General features: G+C 37.6%; 4 protein-coding genes across 6 annotated transcripts; 3 read left to right on the forward strand and 1 right to left on the reverse strand.

The window, feature by feature from the left end:
- The first annotated feature begins 418 nt into the window (after positions 1-418).
- On the forward strand, positions 419-6,345 carry LOC132199801 (proton-coupled amino acid transporter-like protein CG1139). Its single transcript, XM_059624807.1, has 10 exons — positions 419-549; positions 1,593-1,661; positions 3,287-3,442; positions 3,553-3,703; positions 3,809-3,930; positions 4,004-4,088; positions 4,243-4,521; positions 4,658-4,836; positions 4,895-5,070; positions 5,564-6,345. The coding sequence occupies exons 2-10, from the start codon at positions 1,597-1,599 to the stop codon at positions 5,809-5,811; spliced, it is 1,461 nt and encodes a 486-aa protein (XP_059480790.1). The 5' UTR covers positions 419-549; positions 1,593-1,596; the 3' UTR covers positions 5,812-6,345.
- Positions 6,346-6,780: 435 nt separating this feature from the next.
- Positions 6,781-10,645, forward strand: LOC132200107 (proton-coupled amino acid transporter-like protein CG1139). Its single transcript, XM_059625310.1, has 10 exons — positions 6,781-7,041; positions 8,049-8,130; positions 8,195-8,284; positions 8,338-8,488; positions 8,546-8,667; positions 8,735-8,819; positions 8,882-9,160; positions 9,216-9,391; positions 9,772-9,947; positions 10,010-10,645. The coding sequence occupies exons 2-10, from the start codon at positions 8,072-8,074 to the stop codon at positions 10,240-10,242; spliced, it is 1,371 nt and encodes a 456-aa protein (XP_059481293.1). The 5' UTR covers positions 6,781-7,041; positions 8,049-8,071; the 3' UTR covers positions 10,243-10,645.
- Positions 10,646-11,058: 413 nt separating this feature from the next.
- On the forward strand, positions 11,059-13,798 carry LOC132201211 (proton-coupled amino acid transporter-like protein CG1139). Of its 3 annotated transcripts, none has more exons than XM_059627194.1 (10): positions 11,059-11,189; positions 11,261-11,452; positions 11,772-11,861; positions 11,924-12,074; positions 12,131-12,252; positions 12,447-12,531; positions 12,651-12,926; positions 12,980-13,158; positions 13,278-13,459; positions 13,520-13,798. In XM_059627194.1, exons 2-10 carry the CDS (start codon positions 11,385-11,387, stop codon positions 13,753-13,755), a joined length of 1,389 nt encoding a protein of 462 aa, XP_059483177.1. In that variant the 5' UTR covers positions 11,059-11,189; positions 11,261-11,384; the 3' UTR covers positions 13,756-13,798. The 3 variants fall into 3 exon arrangements, with proteins under 3 accessions (XP_059483177.1, XP_059483176.1, XP_059483179.1); XM_059627193.1 differs by having other exon boundaries at positions 11,083-11,189; positions 11,379-11,452; XM_059627196.1 differs by having other exon boundaries at positions 11,155-11,189; positions 11,374-11,452.
- Positions 13,799-13,800: 2 nt separating this feature from the next.
- Positions 13,801-17,036, reverse strand: LOC132201210 (uncharacterized). The gene is made up of 10 exons (XM_059627192.1): positions 16,839-17,036; positions 16,594-16,748; positions 16,305-16,486; positions 16,064-16,249; positions 15,834-16,004; positions 15,550-15,774; positions 15,302-15,487; positions 14,792-15,247; positions 14,521-14,700; positions 13,801-14,469 (listed from the first exon to the last, which is right to left on the reverse strand). Exons 2-10 carry the CDS (start codon positions 16,709-16,711, stop codon positions 13,900-13,902), a joined length of 2,274 nt encoding a protein of 757 aa, XP_059483175.1. The 5' UTR covers positions 16,712-16,748; positions 16,839-17,036; the 3' UTR covers positions 13,801-13,899.
- Between the last annotated feature and the right edge of the window lie 253 nt (positions 17,037-17,289).

Here is a 17,289-nt window from a genome sequence, read left to right on the forward strand (position 1 = left end):
AATTTTTAAGAAATGTTTTCTAATCAATCTGTCTGTGCATATATTTGCTGGCGATCAGGTGCAATCAAACATGCACCGGTTGCTTGATTAAACAATTAATTTAATGGTTGTGGGGCGCGCGTTGAGATGTAAACACAGCGGCGAAGATACGAAAAGAGAGGCAGGTCGACGGTCGGGCTTTGAAATTCCCGGGGTCGAGCGAATTTGGCCAAAACGGCCAGGGTGGCGGGACGTAAATCAGCCGCAAAAGTGGCGGACGCGGCGCGGCCAAAAGTCCCGCTAAAAAGGCGCGCCGGCCGATTCCCGAGTCGACCTGCTTGAACTTTGAGCCATGCTCGCGGTCCTGTTCGCCACGTTCGCCGCGCGCTGGGTACCAGCCAATGTTTTGTGTTCCCCCCACCCTGTCCTGCGGGGCATGTGCGAGTTAGGGTCTAAGCCTGCCATGGATCGCGCACTCGCCAGTGCTAAGCACCTACCCTAGCGAACAAAGTGCGCCGCCGACACACGGTCCTCCGCAACCGCCGAGACTTAATTTTCTTCCAAGCCTGAGTGAGTTTCCGATCTCGAAGGATTTCGTCGACGCCGAATGCGAAAAGCCACGTGCACTTTATTTTTGTTTGCCCGTTTTTTTAACGACTTCCGTGCTGGAGAGTGGGTTTGTCAGCTTCATTGTGCGGGGGATCGGCTAACGCGCCGGTTGTAACCTTGATGCACGTGATGCATGCGTAATTTGCTTTTTAGAGTCGAGCCCCTGAAAGTTAATTACTTTATAGTTTACTTATTTTATTCTATCCATTTTTTTTCTTAAGAAAATATTTTAAACAGTTGAAAAATATTAATCAATTCATTCAATTTATTAAATCTCCCTCTCATTTCTTGTAAGAAACATTTCTGGCTCGTGAATCTTGACCACATTCAACTTTACTAAACGCTGATACTTCTTAACGGGGAAAGCCTTGAAATGCGCACAAAAAATTATTGATTTTTTTTAAACAGCTTTCGCTTCCTTTCTGCCTTTATATCAACATAAAAAAATATATATTAACCAGCTGATCCAGCATAGTTTGGCAGGAGGCCATCGAAATTTACAAAACTAAATGCAACCTGCACGACGCGCTTGTCATTAAAATGCATGAATCTTGAAAAAAGTGCGGCTTAGGCAATTTCTTGACAACTACGCCGTGCAGGTTGCATTTTACTTCACTTTGATTGCTTTCTTCAGCCAACTATGCAAAAAGTGATGCTGGAAAAAGATCGAAATCAAATTTTTACACGTTGAATACTTTGAATTTGTCAGACTAATTTATATTTAATATAAAAAAAAACCATTTGCAAAGTTCTGCACTGCAAGTATAAACCAATAAAATAAGTTTATAATGAATTCTGTTAAAGCTTTTTTAAAATCTTACTTTGTATCACACTCAACAGAACTGTGAAGGAAATTTATCAATTCATATTATAATGAAAGTGTCAGGTAGTTATAAATCCGCGGGATCCAAAGTTGGCAATCGGCCAAAGCGCTAAATTCATTAAATCGGTTCATTAATCAGCTTTTAGATTGGCGGATGCTAATTTATTAAAATGCGTTGCAGAAACATGAGTCGAGTGGGATCCGTACCGGAAGGAAAGAGCAATCCAGCGTTCAACAATTCGCCGAGCAGGTGAGCATTTTCATATTTTAAAACTGTATTCAAAATTGATTGCGAACAATGACACTGAAAAAAACAACTTAAAATAGACTTAAATGTTTTGGATTTCGTGAATAAATTTATAAAATAAATTTTTGTTTATATTTTTCAGTTAACTTGACCCTATTTAATGATAAAGAAAATAAACACAAAACTAAAGTAAATTAAAAAACACAAATTGAAGGAAAGAATTTTATGGAAAGTTTTGTTATAGTTTTCTTTTTTTATTAACGTTTGTGATTAAGAATTAAAATAAATGTATATTTCGCAAGTTTAGCGACACACTTTTTCAAGTGGAGCAAAAGTGCGCGCGAATTTTGTCATTGGCGTCTGAAGGTTAAGCTAACAGTGTCGGCAGAAATTTGGCCGACGCGCCCGAAAGTGATTTAGAAAGTGTCAAAAGTCGCCCCGCGCCGAACGCGGCCGGCGCCCACTCGCGTTCAAAAAAAGACGCCGAAGTGCGAGCCAGCAGCGTTCTCGGGCGAGCAAAAGCGAAAGAAAGAATTAAGAAAGACAGAAAGCTCAAGCAAGGAAGGCACCACCTGTATTTAGAACACTCGAGCAGAGTGATTTTTATTTTAACCGGTTTGAGCTGCTGCTCGCACTTTGGAACTCTGCCGAGCACGCGACTTCTTAAATTACTAAACAGTGGAGTGGCCGCGCCGTTGGTCCCGCCGCTCGCGGATGGACGGGTCTTATGAATAGACCAACCCTGTCATTGCTTCTTCTAAATCTCTGCTCGAATCTGCGCGCCCGCCCAAGACAAAGGCCCGGCGACACGCACTCGCTGCCTGCGTGCGGTTTGTTGCCCTCGGCCGGCCTAATGTAAATAAAACAGGCTGCTGCTGCCACCCTAATTGACCACCACAATATCTGGGCTGTCCGAGCCACTTAGTTCGGATCGCGGGGTGCTTCTTTCCGTCCTATCCAACGCTAGCTGGCATTGGCAGCGACTTTGATACATTTCATTTATAATTGGTCTAATTATTCAAATTATCCATACTGAAACTTGCATCTCCACCTCAAATAATCAAAATCTTCAATAAAAGTTTTCATAATTTATTTTCAGTTATAAAAACTTTTTACAATTTTTCGCCAAAGACTAATTGAAAATGAATCAGCTGTATTGGAATTAGTTAGAGAGTTATGATATTTTAATTTATTAACTTTATGAATATTTCAATATTGATTAGATTAGATTATAATTTTGTATTCGTTTGGGCAAAAATTTCATCAACAAGCACAAAAATACTTTCAAACTAAGTTAATGCTGCTCGTATAACATGTAAAGTCATTATTGCTAGATAAAAAAAATATGCCCGAAAAACGAGAGCTGATTTTTTTTATTTACAATTCATTGGCTTTGCTGACGTTTTACAACAATTTTTTTCTGATATTTACATGAGTTAATCAAATTTTTCTTTTTTATAATTTCTCCAAAATCAACCAGACAGGAGGCAAATTTGAATATTCCGTCTCTAAAAACCTGACATTTCGTAAATTGTAATTTGTTATTAATATCAATTTATTATGATTCAAACATAAAGTATAAAGTGCTTTTCCCTCATTTCTTCTAATACCAAAACATGAATTTCCAGCGCAGAGCTCGGCAATGCTGTTCTCAACGTGCACCTGGTTTCGGTGAGCAGCAGAGTGCCCTTGGACACGGGCAACCAGCAGCTTGTCCAGAGCGAATTAGGGCCCACCTCACAGTATGACCCCTATCAGCACAGGGACGTCAAGCATCCCACCAAGTAAAACTTACTAGAATTTTTAACTTTAATCTAAACTCGAATTCAATAGAAAAATCTAGAAATAAATTGTTGATATTTTAATATAATTAATTTTAATGTTTTTTTTTTAGCAACACAGAGACAATGCTGCACCTCCTCAAAGGAAGCCTCGGCACTGGCATTCTGGCGATGCCGAATGCCTTCAAAAACGCCGGCTGGGTAATAGGTCTGTTCGGCACCCTTTTCATCGGCTTGATTTGCACCTACTGCATTCACATGCTGGTATGTGCATTTTTTTTTTTTTTTACAAACCGACAGTCAGCACACGTCTTTCTTTGTCGTGTGAAATTGCTGACGTCAGAGAAAGATTAAAGGTTGAATTTTCAGGTGAACTGCGCGTATGTGCTGAGCGGGCGCAAAAAAGTGGCCAGCCTGAACTACCCGCAAACCTTCGAGGAGGCTCTGAGGCAAGGGCCTGGCATCCTGCCTAAATTTGCTCCTTACGCTGGGTAAGAATAACGAAATAGAGCGAAATCACGCGCGAAACGAGTGGCAAATGTAATAAAAATTTAATTCTAACAGGCACCTAGTGAATGTGTTCCTATTTATTTACCAAGCGGGCGCGTGCTGCGTCTACATCGTGTTCGTCGCTTCCAACATCAGAAATGTGAGTGCTCGTCTTGTAATCTTTTTTTAATTTGAAGTGCTCAAGCAAAGGAATGCTTCTTAAAAAAGCTAAAAATAAAATTAATCACCTAACAATTAGTTTCATTTAACTTCAATCGTTCATATTAATTTCAATTTATTTTTTACACTTACAGGTGGCGAATTTCCACACGGGTCAAGATACCGAAGTTCAAATCTTCATGTTGTACATACTATTGCCCCTGATTTTGTTGAATTACATCAGGAACCTGAAGTACCTGGTTCCGTTCTCCACACTGGCAAACGCGATCACATTTGCTGGATTCGTGATCACCCTGTACTATGTCTTGAGAGACGGATTGAAAGACGCTGGTGACAGACACATGATCGGCACGTGGGAGGGAATCCCACTGTTTTTTGGCACTGTGCTTTTTGCCCTGGAGGCGATTGGCGTTGTAAGATTTTAATTTTACTTCAAAAAATTTATTTTAAATTCAATTAAAACATTTTAATTTTAATTGGTGACGAAAGTTAGAAAAATCTTATTCAATTTAATTTCATCAACATCGTCTAAATTTTTCCCTTTTTTAGATAATGCCCCTTGAGAACAACATGAAAACCCCGGTATCATTTGGAGGTACGACTGGTGTGCTCAACAGGTCCATGTTCTTCATCATCCTCCTCTACATGGGTCTCGGCCTGCTTGGCTTTTTGCAGTATGGCGACGCGACCAAGGGCTCCATCACGCTCAACTTGCCAGACACGGAAATGTAAGCTGATTTCGTTTCTTTCATTCTCCCCGTTTTTAAAAATGCATCCGTCTTCCAGACTGGGCCAGTCGGTGCAGTTGTTGCTGGCTTTTGCTATTTTTATCACGTACGCGCTTCAGTGTTACGTGGCCATCGACATCGTCTGGAACATTTATCTCTCGCCCCACATCAAGTCAAAGGGCTACCGCATCACCACCGAGTTCGTCGTCAGGACGCTCCTTGTCGTCCTCACTTGTGAGTTTCTAATTTATTAATTCAAACGTTGCCAATACGATTGAGAAATTCAGATGATGCTGCGTGCATTACACTTAAGTCCTACAGGTTGCATAACCTCAAGGTTTAGAACCAAAATTTAACCTTGGTATTTTTTTCTTTACTTATTATTTTCTTGTGAAAAATTAATATTCGGAGAAATGTTGAAAAATTTACCAAGCAAGTTATAGTTTGCCAGAGAGTTCCAGTCAGTTGTATTTAAAAATAGATATTGTGGTTAGAATTTTGGAAGAAATATAACGTAAATAAGAAATATTTTTGCCGCTTCTATTTTTAACTCCATTAGATTGCTTCATATTTTTAAAATCAACAAAATCTCGCTTTTTATAACTTGTGAGATATATTTTTTTATTTCTCCAGGCTATCTTTGAATGGCGTAATTTCTATAAGATGATCCCTAATTTCTGATAAAAAAAATTATATAAAATAAATTAAAACTGTTTCTTGTTTTCAGTCTTGGTTGCGGCAGCTGTGCCTGAATTGGATTTGTTTATTTCCCTGATTGGCGCTTTCACCCTGAGCATTCTCGGCATTGTGCTGCCGGCTGTGATTCAAATGGCCACCTTTGAGGATGAAAGATCCAGCCTCAGACTGGCCAAAAACATATTCCTGATTGTGTTCGGCCTGGTCGGTTTAGTGACGGGCACGTACATCAGCGTCAAAGACATCATTCATGAGTACTTCACACCACATCCCCACTAGAGAAAAACATTCTCGCTTCTGCCTGTGAATCTATCTAATAGGTTTTATTGATAGTTTTATCTCTTTATGTATAAAAATTGAAATTAATAACTACCATGACATTACGAGTTGAAAGGTGGATTCAGGAAATAATTTGAGATTAGTTTTAGTTATTGTGAGCAAAATTTCCTAATTTTAAGTTAGGGTTAATTTTACGCCTGCGAAATGAGTAGACGTTGTTTTACGCTTTGCTATTTGTTAAAACTCCTCATTTGTGACGTATGACGTTGTAGAGAAGAACATATTAGGAAGGAAGAGAGGTGGCTCTTCTGGTCAGTTTTTGATATTTTTGTATTAATTTGAGATGCGTTTTATCATTTTCACCAGTAAATGTGATTCAAAAGACATATTATATCAGCAACTCCTTACTCCAAACAGTGTATTGTTGAATGTACAAACAAAAAACAGCTGGCTTACTGTTAGGACAATAGCCTTGTTAATTAAGACATATTGAAGAAAATAAAAAAATGAAATATTTAAAATAATTGAAGACAAACAAAAAATAGTTTGATTAAATATTTCTGATGATGGTTCAAGTGGCCGGTTTGTCAATTGAACAGATGATGTGATTTCAAATACACTTGACAAGGGTAATTGATTGCATTATCTTCTTCTTCTTGGCCATGTGTTTATCAATACAAATTCATTTGTTCTAGTGAATATTTTAAAATATATTTTGAACTAGCGTCTAAAATTTATATAACACGTACAAGCCTGGCCTACTTAAAGTTCAAAATTTTGAACCAGATAAACATGTGCAATCAAAATAATTTTAATTTTATAATTATTTCTAGAAAGGGAAGAAAAATTACAGCGATAAGCAAGGTGGAAAGTCGTGACAAGGAAAGGCAAAAATTATCAAGCAGGTGTTGCTGCGTTGTCCATCTCCCTTTCTACATACAGCTCATTTTGTTTGCACTTCAAATTATATGCAAGCAGAATAAGCAAGTCAAAAGGATTAGCAGGGGAAATCGAAGCGAGCACTGATAAAGAGGCAAAATATTCAGATTGAATGTGATGACCAATTGCTATAGGTGACGGACATCGCTTCGGACATCACTATCTCTGAGGCAGATGATAGATTGGTGTGGAAATCCTCAGTTCTTTTAATTATTCACCGTTTGGAGTCCAAAGACAGCATTTTTCTTTGCTCTGTAGTGAATTTTGATACAAATAACAACAACCCAAAAGGTACGTAATTTATCTCTGAAACCTTTTCTCAGAAAAGAAAGTTTGAAAAGAGCATATTCACTTATTCAGTTTTGCAATTATACTGCAAAATCTTTCATAAAACTTTTGGAATAAGTGAAAAAAAATATTGAATTGAAGAAGATAGTATAGCATATAGCTGCACATGTTCAATTGTAGTTTTAGTACTTTTTTATTGTTTCCTTTATCAATTTGATGGTTTTATAATTCTTTGAAAAAATGGAAAATAAATGCAATTTTCTCTTTATTTCCTCTAGCTGAATTTTTTTATCGTAATTTCATTTTTCATACTCAATTTAATTCATTACCTTAAGTGCACAGATAAATTAAATCACTTTAACTTTTATACCCTTAATATGTGTCATGTGTGCTTGTTAATGTTATTATTGAATGTGATATGCAAATCAAAATGTTTAAAAGAAGATTAAAATTATCTTCCAATGTCATTCAATCCATCTTAATCAACATAATCTTTTAAAATTTCAATAACGTAACATTTAATCTAAATTCATTTCTCATAAAATGCACAATTTAAATTCTTAATTTTAAGCCCTTTTAAGGCATTTGAAGAATTTTATTATAAGCCTTTTAGTTTAATAAGATGAATTTTGCAAAGAAAACTTTAAATTACCTGAATTCATCTTTAAACGTTATCTTGAAAAAATAAGCTTTTCAGAGTCTTCACACAATTCGCATTTCACTTCAAACCTTTGCACCTTTCCACACATATGAAAATCCATATCAATCAATCAACTGGATTGCCAGACTACACGCATATACGTAATTCATTATCTCTGATTTGATTGAGCCCACGCTTACAAAAGACCCCCGAAATGATAACCGCTTTTCCTATTTGTATTGTCAACTAAGCACGCTCAAAATGCCATACTTCCATAATGTTACGATCAAAGTTCAATTTGCTGAAAAACCCAGCCAAACTTAATAGAATGAATTCGCCACTTAAACTTTAATTACTCCACTCCATATAGGGTTGGCAGCCACTTGAGACACAATGGAATCTGGCGGGAAAATGGAATCTGGCTTGGACAACCCGGCCTTTGTACAAGACAGGTTATAAAATAATAATAATATAAAATAATAAATAACAGCAAAAATAATTTATATGTATTTAAAGTCCCAAAAATGAAAGAAGAAAGTCCAAGGAATCGCTGGCCAGTGCGGATTATGAGCCCTACAGTCAAAGAGTCGTCGCTCTGCCAACATCGTAAGAAAAAATTTAAAATTAAAAATCTAGAAATTCAAGATCATTTTTAATAGAAATCTCGAGACGTTACTGCATCTCGTGAAGGGGAGCATGGGTAGTGGAATCCTGGCAATGCCTAATGCGTTCAAAAACGCGGGATATGCTTTTGGTTTTGTTGCCACAATTGCCATCGGCGTAATTTGTACTTATACAGTTCATCTGCTGGTAAATTTAATTTAACTATATTTTATTAAATGGAATACAAAGAAATTTATTTGACAGGTTGAAAGTTCCTACGCCCTATGCAAAAGGCGGAAAGTGCCGAGCCTCGACTACCCTGAAACTATGATAGAGGCAATGAAGGAAGGTCCTGGGTTCATGCCCAAAATCGCTCCATACGCGGGGTATAATAATAGATTATCCAAATATCAAATGATCCAAAATTTAATATTATATATTTCACATTTCCAGATATATAGTGAATTTCTTCATTTTCTGGTTCCAAGTTGGAACGTGTTGTGTATATTTTGTTTTCATTTCTTCAAATTTGCAACTGGTAATTAAAAAAAAAATATATATTTAAAATGGAAAACCCTGTTTTTACTTTTTTTTCTTTAGGTTTTGAACAACTACACTACTGACGTGATCGACGTTCGACTGTACATGTGCATGATTTTGCTCCCAATTATGTTGCTTAATTGTGTGAGACAACTGAAGTACCTGGCACCGTTCTCCGGACTATCCAACATTCTGATTGTCTCGGGAGTCGGAATAATCCTTTACTTCATTTTCCGCGATGGCCTGCCGGACATTGGAGAGAGAAATTGGATTGGTGAGGCCAGAGGCATTCCGCTTTTCTTTGGAACCGTTTTATTCGCTCTGGAATGCATTGGAGTTGTGAGTGAAAATTTTGTTATTTAAATTAGCAATTCATTCGATAAAATTTTCTAAGATCATGCCTTTGGAGAACAATATGAAATCTCCAAAAAATTTCGGCGGAGCTACAGGTGTTTTCAACCAGGCCATGACGATTATTATTTTTCTGTACACTGGTCTTGGATTGCTCGGATACTTGGAATACGGAGAGAAAATCTTAGGATCAATCACACTCAATCTTCCTGAAGAAGTGTGAGTTTTTACGGTTTTTACTATCTCAATTTATATATTTATTTTCAAAAATATTGACCGATTAGCCGCACTTTTAGTTGCAAATGTTTATTGATTTTTAAGATTATCAAAAAGAAACTTCTGAATATAAAATTTTATTTTAAGATATGATGGCATGTTAGCATAATTGATCATCATCTGCCTAGCATACCGCTAAAATCGAAATTATAGTTTTTTTTTATAAAAATAAAGCTGAACAAAGTTTCCAAAATATTAGTTAGCAATTTCTTGTGAACTGCATAACTTTTGAAGTAATTATAAGGTCATTTAGACCTAAAATAAAAGCCTGTTCCTCTCATTTAAATCACACATTAGTAATTATAATCATTAATTTTCCACAGGTTGTCACAGGTGGTGCAGATAATGATGGCTTTGGCAATATTCCTCACCTACCCCCTTCAGTGCTACGTGGCTGTAGATATACTTTGGACCACCTACATTTCCCCCAAAGTTGATAACAAGAAGTATCGACTTTTTGGCGAATACGGAGTTCGATGTGGCATAGTTCTCTTAACATGTGGGTGTTTCTTATAATAATCTCAGTCACTCTAATCTACCCTTTACCCTTGATTTCATCAGTCGGTCTGGCGGTTGCCATTCCCAACCTGGAGCTGTTCATTTCGCTTGTGGGCGCCCTTTCTTTGAGCGTCGTCGGGATCATTCTTCCTCCGATCATCGCATTCGCCACTTTCAAGCACCAGAGACGAGGCTGGAGAGTGTTTAAAAACATAGCAATAGTAATTTTTGGTATTCTGGGCATGATCACCGGCACTTATGTCAGCATTGTTGACATTATTGAGAGTTTGTTTTAAATTATTTTCAAAAAATAAGTTTAAAAGATTGACTTGTGAAAAATTTTAAATTGTTTCGAACAAATATATAAATTTGAAAGTTATTTTAACTCAATTATTTTGTAAAGAGATCCAACCTGAAGTTTTGAGGTGAAGCTATACACGGATTTTATTTTACCTGCGATTTATTGAGGTGATAATATAAACTTTGTTTGCATTTACATATTTTTAATGAATTTTTCTGGCTGCGAATTTGAGGGCTTCTTGTCAGAAATTTTCCATTATAATGCTGACTAAATTTATTACTTTCTCGTTAGAAATGATATCTTCTGTCAATTGCACACACAAATATCCCGCTATCAAACTTAATAAGACCGTTTCAAAGCCCGCCCTCCACCTTCAATAACACAAAAATTATTTTCTGCCGCTTCAAGCTTTGCCGTTTGCTTTCAAGCATGTGTACTGCTTGCACGTGATATGTATATCAAGGCAATAAAATTTATAGAGTCCAAAATCCAGAACTCCTTTTTACAGGCTTTGTAAAAACGATCAAAGGTTGCTTTTTTGCAAGATGATGGTAACACAATTGATGGTTTTTTACGCAGTCTCTTCCTTTGTTAATCTCTGAGACAGTAAAAATTAGCCATCGGGTTTTATCTAAAAAAAAATTCCGCGTCTGTGTTTGTCTAATGTCCCATCCTTATAGCGTTGGACGTGTTATGTTTTTATTGGTTTCGTCCTTAATAAATTTATTAAAGGGATAATAATATAATTGAAGTGACATGGAGATAAAACCGGAGTGCATGTCTGGAATTGCACTATATAAATAGCGAATTACAAACATTTGCTCGCACTCAATTACTTGCAAGCTCTCATACCTGGCGAAACTGAGATATTTCGCCGCCAAAGGAATGGAAAATGTTTCTTATTCGCAGCTCGGGCAGCAAGAAAGCAAGACGGACCTAAAAGTAAGTGGCGTGGTTTGGGTAATTTATGACCCCGTAATTAATTGATATTAACAATCAACACATTCGCAAAGCTTTGTGTGCGCGGCCTTTGGCTTTATCAGTTTGGTTTTTCATTTCGGGGAGGGAGAAAAAGTCATTTCGGAACTCTAAAGTCTTCCGACGATTTTGTTCTGGCCTAACCAAGCGCAGGGTAGGATGGACGACGGCAGGAAGAAAACCTACACCTTGGAGCAGCCACCACAGACAAACTCCTTGAATTCTAGGTAAAATCAAAATATTTGGCGAATTTAAATTTAGTTGATAATGAAAAACTTAAGGTTCAATCTGAATTAGTTTAGAGGTTAATTAATTTTAATACCCTGAGCACAAAAATCTTTTAATATTAGCAAGTTTATTGACTGCTGTTGTATTCATCTTCAATTGAAGTTAATTATTCAAGTAAATGTTGTTTAATTTTTATTTGAATGCAATTAAGAAATATAAATTTAACTGTCTGCAATAAATTAAAAAGAAAAATTTTAATTTTTATGATCAGTAAAGATTAAAGAAGCCACCAATTTGTAAACAACTTTTTATTTTTAGTGCAAGTTCGCAAAAAGAGAGTTTGAGTTATGATTCGGCTGGGAGCGAATACGACCCCTACATGCACAGAGATGTCCATCTCCCGACAAAGTAAGATCAAAGCGTCCAAAATTACCGAACGCTCTTTAAATATTTAAGTGTCCGTTTGGCAGTAATTTGGAAACGCTGCTGCACGTCATCAAAGGGATCATGGGAAGTGGCATTCTCGCGATGCCAGACGCGTTCAAAAATGCTGGGTACGCGTTCGGCTTTTTTGCAACCATTGTCATCGGCATCATTCAGTCCTACTGCGTTCACCAATTGGTAATAGGAATTTTTAACAAAAATTTGTATACTGATTTGAATAATTTCCAATAAAGGTGCGCAGCGCGTACATTTTAAGTGTTAGGAAAAAGGTGCCTAGCATGACTTACCCTGAGACGGCGCGAGAGGCCATGCTAGGTGGTCCGAGGTGGATGACCAAACTCGCACCTTATGCAAGGTGATTAATAATTCAATCCTCATTTTAAAATACATCCACAACCTCAACAAAATTATTGCTTAAAAATATAAGTAAAAAGGATGTGAATTCAACTGGAATAAGTCTGAATTTGTAAAATATGGCTTCATCTGTAATGGATCTTTTTCCAATTTGAAAAATTTTTGTATTGATTTCTGTAAAAAAATTAATTTCAGCCCAGTGGTGAACATATTCGTTTTTGCTTTCCAACTGGGAACCTGCTGCGTCTATTTTGTGTTCATCTCTTCAAACATCAAACGGGTAATTTTAATTATAATAAATTATGAATCACTTTAAAATAATTTTTTGAATGAAGCTAAAATGAGATTCATAAATTCTAATAACAATAATATTTGTATTTAATTTTTTTTTTTTTTTAGGTCTGCGATATTTATTTTGATCCGATTGACGTTCGCATCTACATGTGCTTTGTTCTTGGCCCTATCATTCTGATCAATTTGGTTCGAAATCTCAAATATCTTGCTCCGTTTTCCGCTCTGTCGAACCTGACGATTGTGTCTGGTTTGAGCATCATTCTGTACTACGTGTTTAGAGACGGCCTGCCGCCGCTGGAGGAAAGGCAAGCAGTAGGAGATGCGAAAGGAATTCCTCTGTTCTTTGGCACCGTCCTTTTTGCATTAACGTGCATCGGCATGGTACAATATTATCTTAAATAAATTAATTTATTAAATTAAAATTATAAAATCAGATAATGCCCTTGGAAAATAACATGAAGACGCCGAAGCGTTTTGGAGGCACAACTGGTGTATTTAACCGAGCAATGATTGTCATCATGATTATTTACACTGGTTTTGGTTTGCTTGGATTCCTCAAGTACGGCCCTGATGTGCAAGGGTCAATCACCCTTAATTTACCTGCTGATGAAAAGTATACACCTTTTTTTTATTTTAAATTACTTATCATTTTGGATTACTTCAAACAAAAATAATTTTATCAAAATATATAAAGCGCATTCATTTAAAATTTGACTGGAAATTACTTTCCAGATTAGCACAAGCCGTGCAACTTATGATCGCAGTGGCTGTTTTCATGACGTACCCCTTGCAGTGTTATGTAGCGATTGACATTCTTTGGACGCAAACGTGGCAGCCAAAATTGATGAAAAGGAAGGTCAAATACCTCCTTCCTTATGAAATAGGCGTCAGAGTTTTGTTGGTCTTAATTCCGTGTATGTTTTTTAAAGTTGTTTTTTTTATCAATAATTATGTATTAATTTTTATATTTTTAGTTGGACTGGCAGTTGCGATTCCGAATCTGGAGTTGTTTATTTCTTTAGTCGGCGCCCTCACACTGAGCATTGTGGCAATCGCTTTGCCACCAATCATCGAAATTGCAACTTTCGAGCACCAGCGCAGAGGCTGGAGACTAATTAAAAATATTGCTCTCTTCTTGTTTGGACTTTTAGGTTTAGTAACCGGAACTGCGATTAGTGTGATTGACATTGTTAATCGCCTTTTCACATAAGGGTTTTTTTGTGCGATCATTATAATTAAAAATCTTATCTCGATATGGCTCCTTTCGTAATTAATGTTTTAATCAAGGAGGTTTTAATCCCCCAAAACACAAAGATATGTGAACAGAATTTCTGAGCATGCTGGTACTTGCCATTTAGTCATCCTTTTTGCCCAGCAGAAAGATTTCATCAGGAAAACAGGAGACCTGGTGATCGTAGACGACCTCCTGTTTGACTCCGAAGGGGATCGATTCGAGGAACTCTTTGGCCTCGTTTTTCTCCTCAAATCCAGTAGCTTCCTTCCAATCGAGGATCCTAATAAGCTCCGCCTCAACGGCAGACTCCTCTTCACTGGACTGCTTGGCGTCCGTGTTTTTGTCCTTGACCTGGGCAAAGTTCAGCTCCAAGGGAAGTTCCTTCAATCCGTCCAAAGGAGTCACAGTGCACAAACGAGGCACAGGCTGCGAGCAGAAGGTGCAGTGTGAATTTTTGGAGGTCGAAAAGCCGCAGTGGATACAGAAGGTCATCGACTTGTCGGTGAGCATCCGTGGCTGGAACTTGACGCTGTGTGAGTGTGGAGGGTCGGCCGCGGCTTGAGCTTCAACCAAGAAAGTTTCGCATTTTGCACTAAGATCTTTGAAGCACTCGGCACACCTCGGAGCCTTTGGCACAAATGAAATGCAGCCAGTGCAGAAAGCCATGATCCCCAGTCTAATAAGAGGAGTCTAAAAAAATATGTTGTTTCAAAATTGAATAGATATGTAAAAAATACATACTGGAGAGGTCAGAATGGGTCTCGTTTCATCTAGAGCAGGGTGTTTGAAGCTTGATTTTGGGAAAATAGCCAAGGATGAGGGTAAGATTTCAGCATGGCAGTTAGAGCACCTGTTGAAGTCCCAACTCCAGGAGAAACAAGTTTCACATTGGACAACTCCCTTCTCTCTGTACCTAGGCTCCTAAAAATTATAATTAAAAATAGTTAATTATTAATTCACAATAATTTAGTTTTAGCGACATGCATTTATGAAAGAAAAATAAATTACATACATAGTTTCGAGGCAACTCAGTCACCATCTCTTGCCTCTCCTTTTTTGTAATGCTGCCAGAGTTGACAAGAGGATCTTCACGAGTTAAAGAGTCGGCCTTGAACCGGCCTAGGATGACCTTGCCCTGCAAATTTCTCCCTTTTCTTCCAGACTCCCTGCTAAGGATGGTGATTTTGACAACAGACGGAATCCGCAGCCCGCAGTGGATGCACTTCTGCTTGTCTGTTGTAAATTCACACTGAGGGCACACCATGTAGACTTTGTTGACCATTCTTGGAGTGAATGGCACCAAGATCTCGTTTTTCTCATTTTGGGTCAATTTGGTGTTTCTGAAGCTAACATTGATGGCAACATAATTACGCTGTTTTTCGCCGCAGTGTTCACATTGGCGCAAATTCTTGCTGTAGTTTTTGCACTCTTGGCAGACGGACATTTTGCCTGGCCTCAAATATGGGATCTAGATTTTCAGAATTAACAAATAAGACTTTTTTTTAAATCTTCTTTCACTTACTGGAATGGGGTCATAATTGGGTTTAGCAGGTCCAAAGCCAACACCGTAGAGGCTGTCAGCCTGAAGAGGCACAAGATGTCTGTTCTTAGGCAGTTGCCTCAAGCAGTTGGAGCAGCGCATGAGGTCAAAGGACAGAGCAAGGCACCACAAACAGGTAGTCAATGAGTTTTCTTTGAAAACTGGTACCTAAATGAAAACAAAAATATCACTGTTGTCTACAAACGAAAATAGTTTTAATTGATTTTTACATATTTTGGAGGATAGGTTGAAACCACACCATCAATCAGTTCAGACTTGACAGGCCATGTAAAGTTGAGGACGTTTCCACTTTTGCCGTCTGAAGTGATGATCACAACCTTAGGAATTTGACCCTTGCAGTGAACACAAGTTTTGGAGCCAGAAATGGTGCTCAAGCAACAATGTGGGCACTCAATGAATTTCGTTCCCACTTTCCTTGGTTTGAAATCAACTCTCTGTTAATAAAAATCATTTTTATAAATATCATATTTTGTATCCTATTAATTTTTCTTACCAAGCTGTTGCTGGTTTTGGCACCCTGGACAGTTTCTGGTGAGAACTCAATGTGGAAGCAATTCAAAGGCTCTTTAATTGTGGCATCACAATTGTCACAAATTTCTAAATCCAGAGAGAAGTAAAAGCAGGAGGAGCAGAAGACTGCAACACCTTCTTTGTAGCATGGAATCTAAGATAATAACCGCAAAATAAATTTATAAAAGTTGGATAAATTGAGATGAGACATACAGGAGGAGGGTGGAAAATAGGTCTGGCTTTGTCCACCACAGGATCAACATTTTCATAATTCTTGACGGTGAGCAACCTTGCCCCAGCAGGCACCATTCGCTTGCAGTTGGAGCACATTTTGGTGTCCCAAGAAAATTCCTGACACCAATAGCAACTGTACAGCTTGCAGAATTTGTAGCCTGGGACCTATTTAAAATTTATAAAAAAAAAATCAAAGTTTAATGCAACTTTTGATACATACCCAGTTTTTTAGAAGAGCATTTTCCACCTCTTCAGGTTCTGTCTGCTTAGTCCAAGAGCTCAACCTTTTGATAGAACCAACAGCCTCTGCTGTCATTTTGCTGATGGAAAAATTGTTGCCATTCTTTTTGTCATCATTTTTCCCTTCTGCCTGCAACTTGGACCTTTTGGTACTTTTCACTTCTGAAAAAAAATAATAAATCACAAATCGAGAGAAAAAGTTTTACATTGCTGGCAAAATGCATGAAAAATTGAGTGGTGAAGAGGGAGCGAAAACGAAAAAACCAAACCATTAACTTTGCAGGACATCGTCGCGTTTTCAATCTTCTTTGGCCTGCCGCGTTTCTTTGCCTGCAGAAACACGACATTGCCTGCTGTTCTTGTGTTGTTCGATGCCGTTTGGTCCATAATTTGAAAATAATTTCAAACGACAACTAGACCAGGACTGGAAGTTGAGAGGAAGTTCGATGGGTGGATGATGGGAGATAAGAAATTAAGAATCTTTAAAAATAGTCGACCACCGTGAAATCCTCACTTGCGCAAATTTTAGCAAATCCACAGGCCCACAGGGAGCACAGAACAGCCAAGATATGACCTTGAAAAACGTGAGAAATACAAACTGAATTTAACGAAAAGATTAACAGCATTAACACGATTGAAGACCATCAAGATAGATTTAGGATTTGGTCACCAAAAAGAAAAGAAGGAACGTGTGTGGAGTGGACTGAGCTGGTTTAGGCGGAGGGCGGAGGATGGGAGCGGGGAGCGCATTACATGCGCAATAAAATTGAAAAAAGGGGGAAATGGGTAAAAACGTTGGCAATAAATACACAGATCATGTAAAATTGTATGTATTGCTGTTTACTGACATAGAATTACCATAGGACTGGGACTTAAAATTTAGAGCTGATTTGATATTTTTCATTGGAAGCTAATAATTTAATTATAAAATTCTTTTTTGTAAAACTTACAATTTGATTAAAAAT

This window comes from Neocloeon triangulifer, unplaced genomic scaffold (assembly GCF_031216515.1).
Source record: "Neocloeon triangulifer isolate White Clay Creek 2 clone unplaced genomic scaffold, ASM3121651v1 ptg000014l, whole genome shotgun sequence".
Taxonomy (NCBI): Eukaryota; Metazoa; Arthropoda; class Insecta; order Ephemeroptera; family Baetidae; genus Neocloeon; species Neocloeon triangulifer.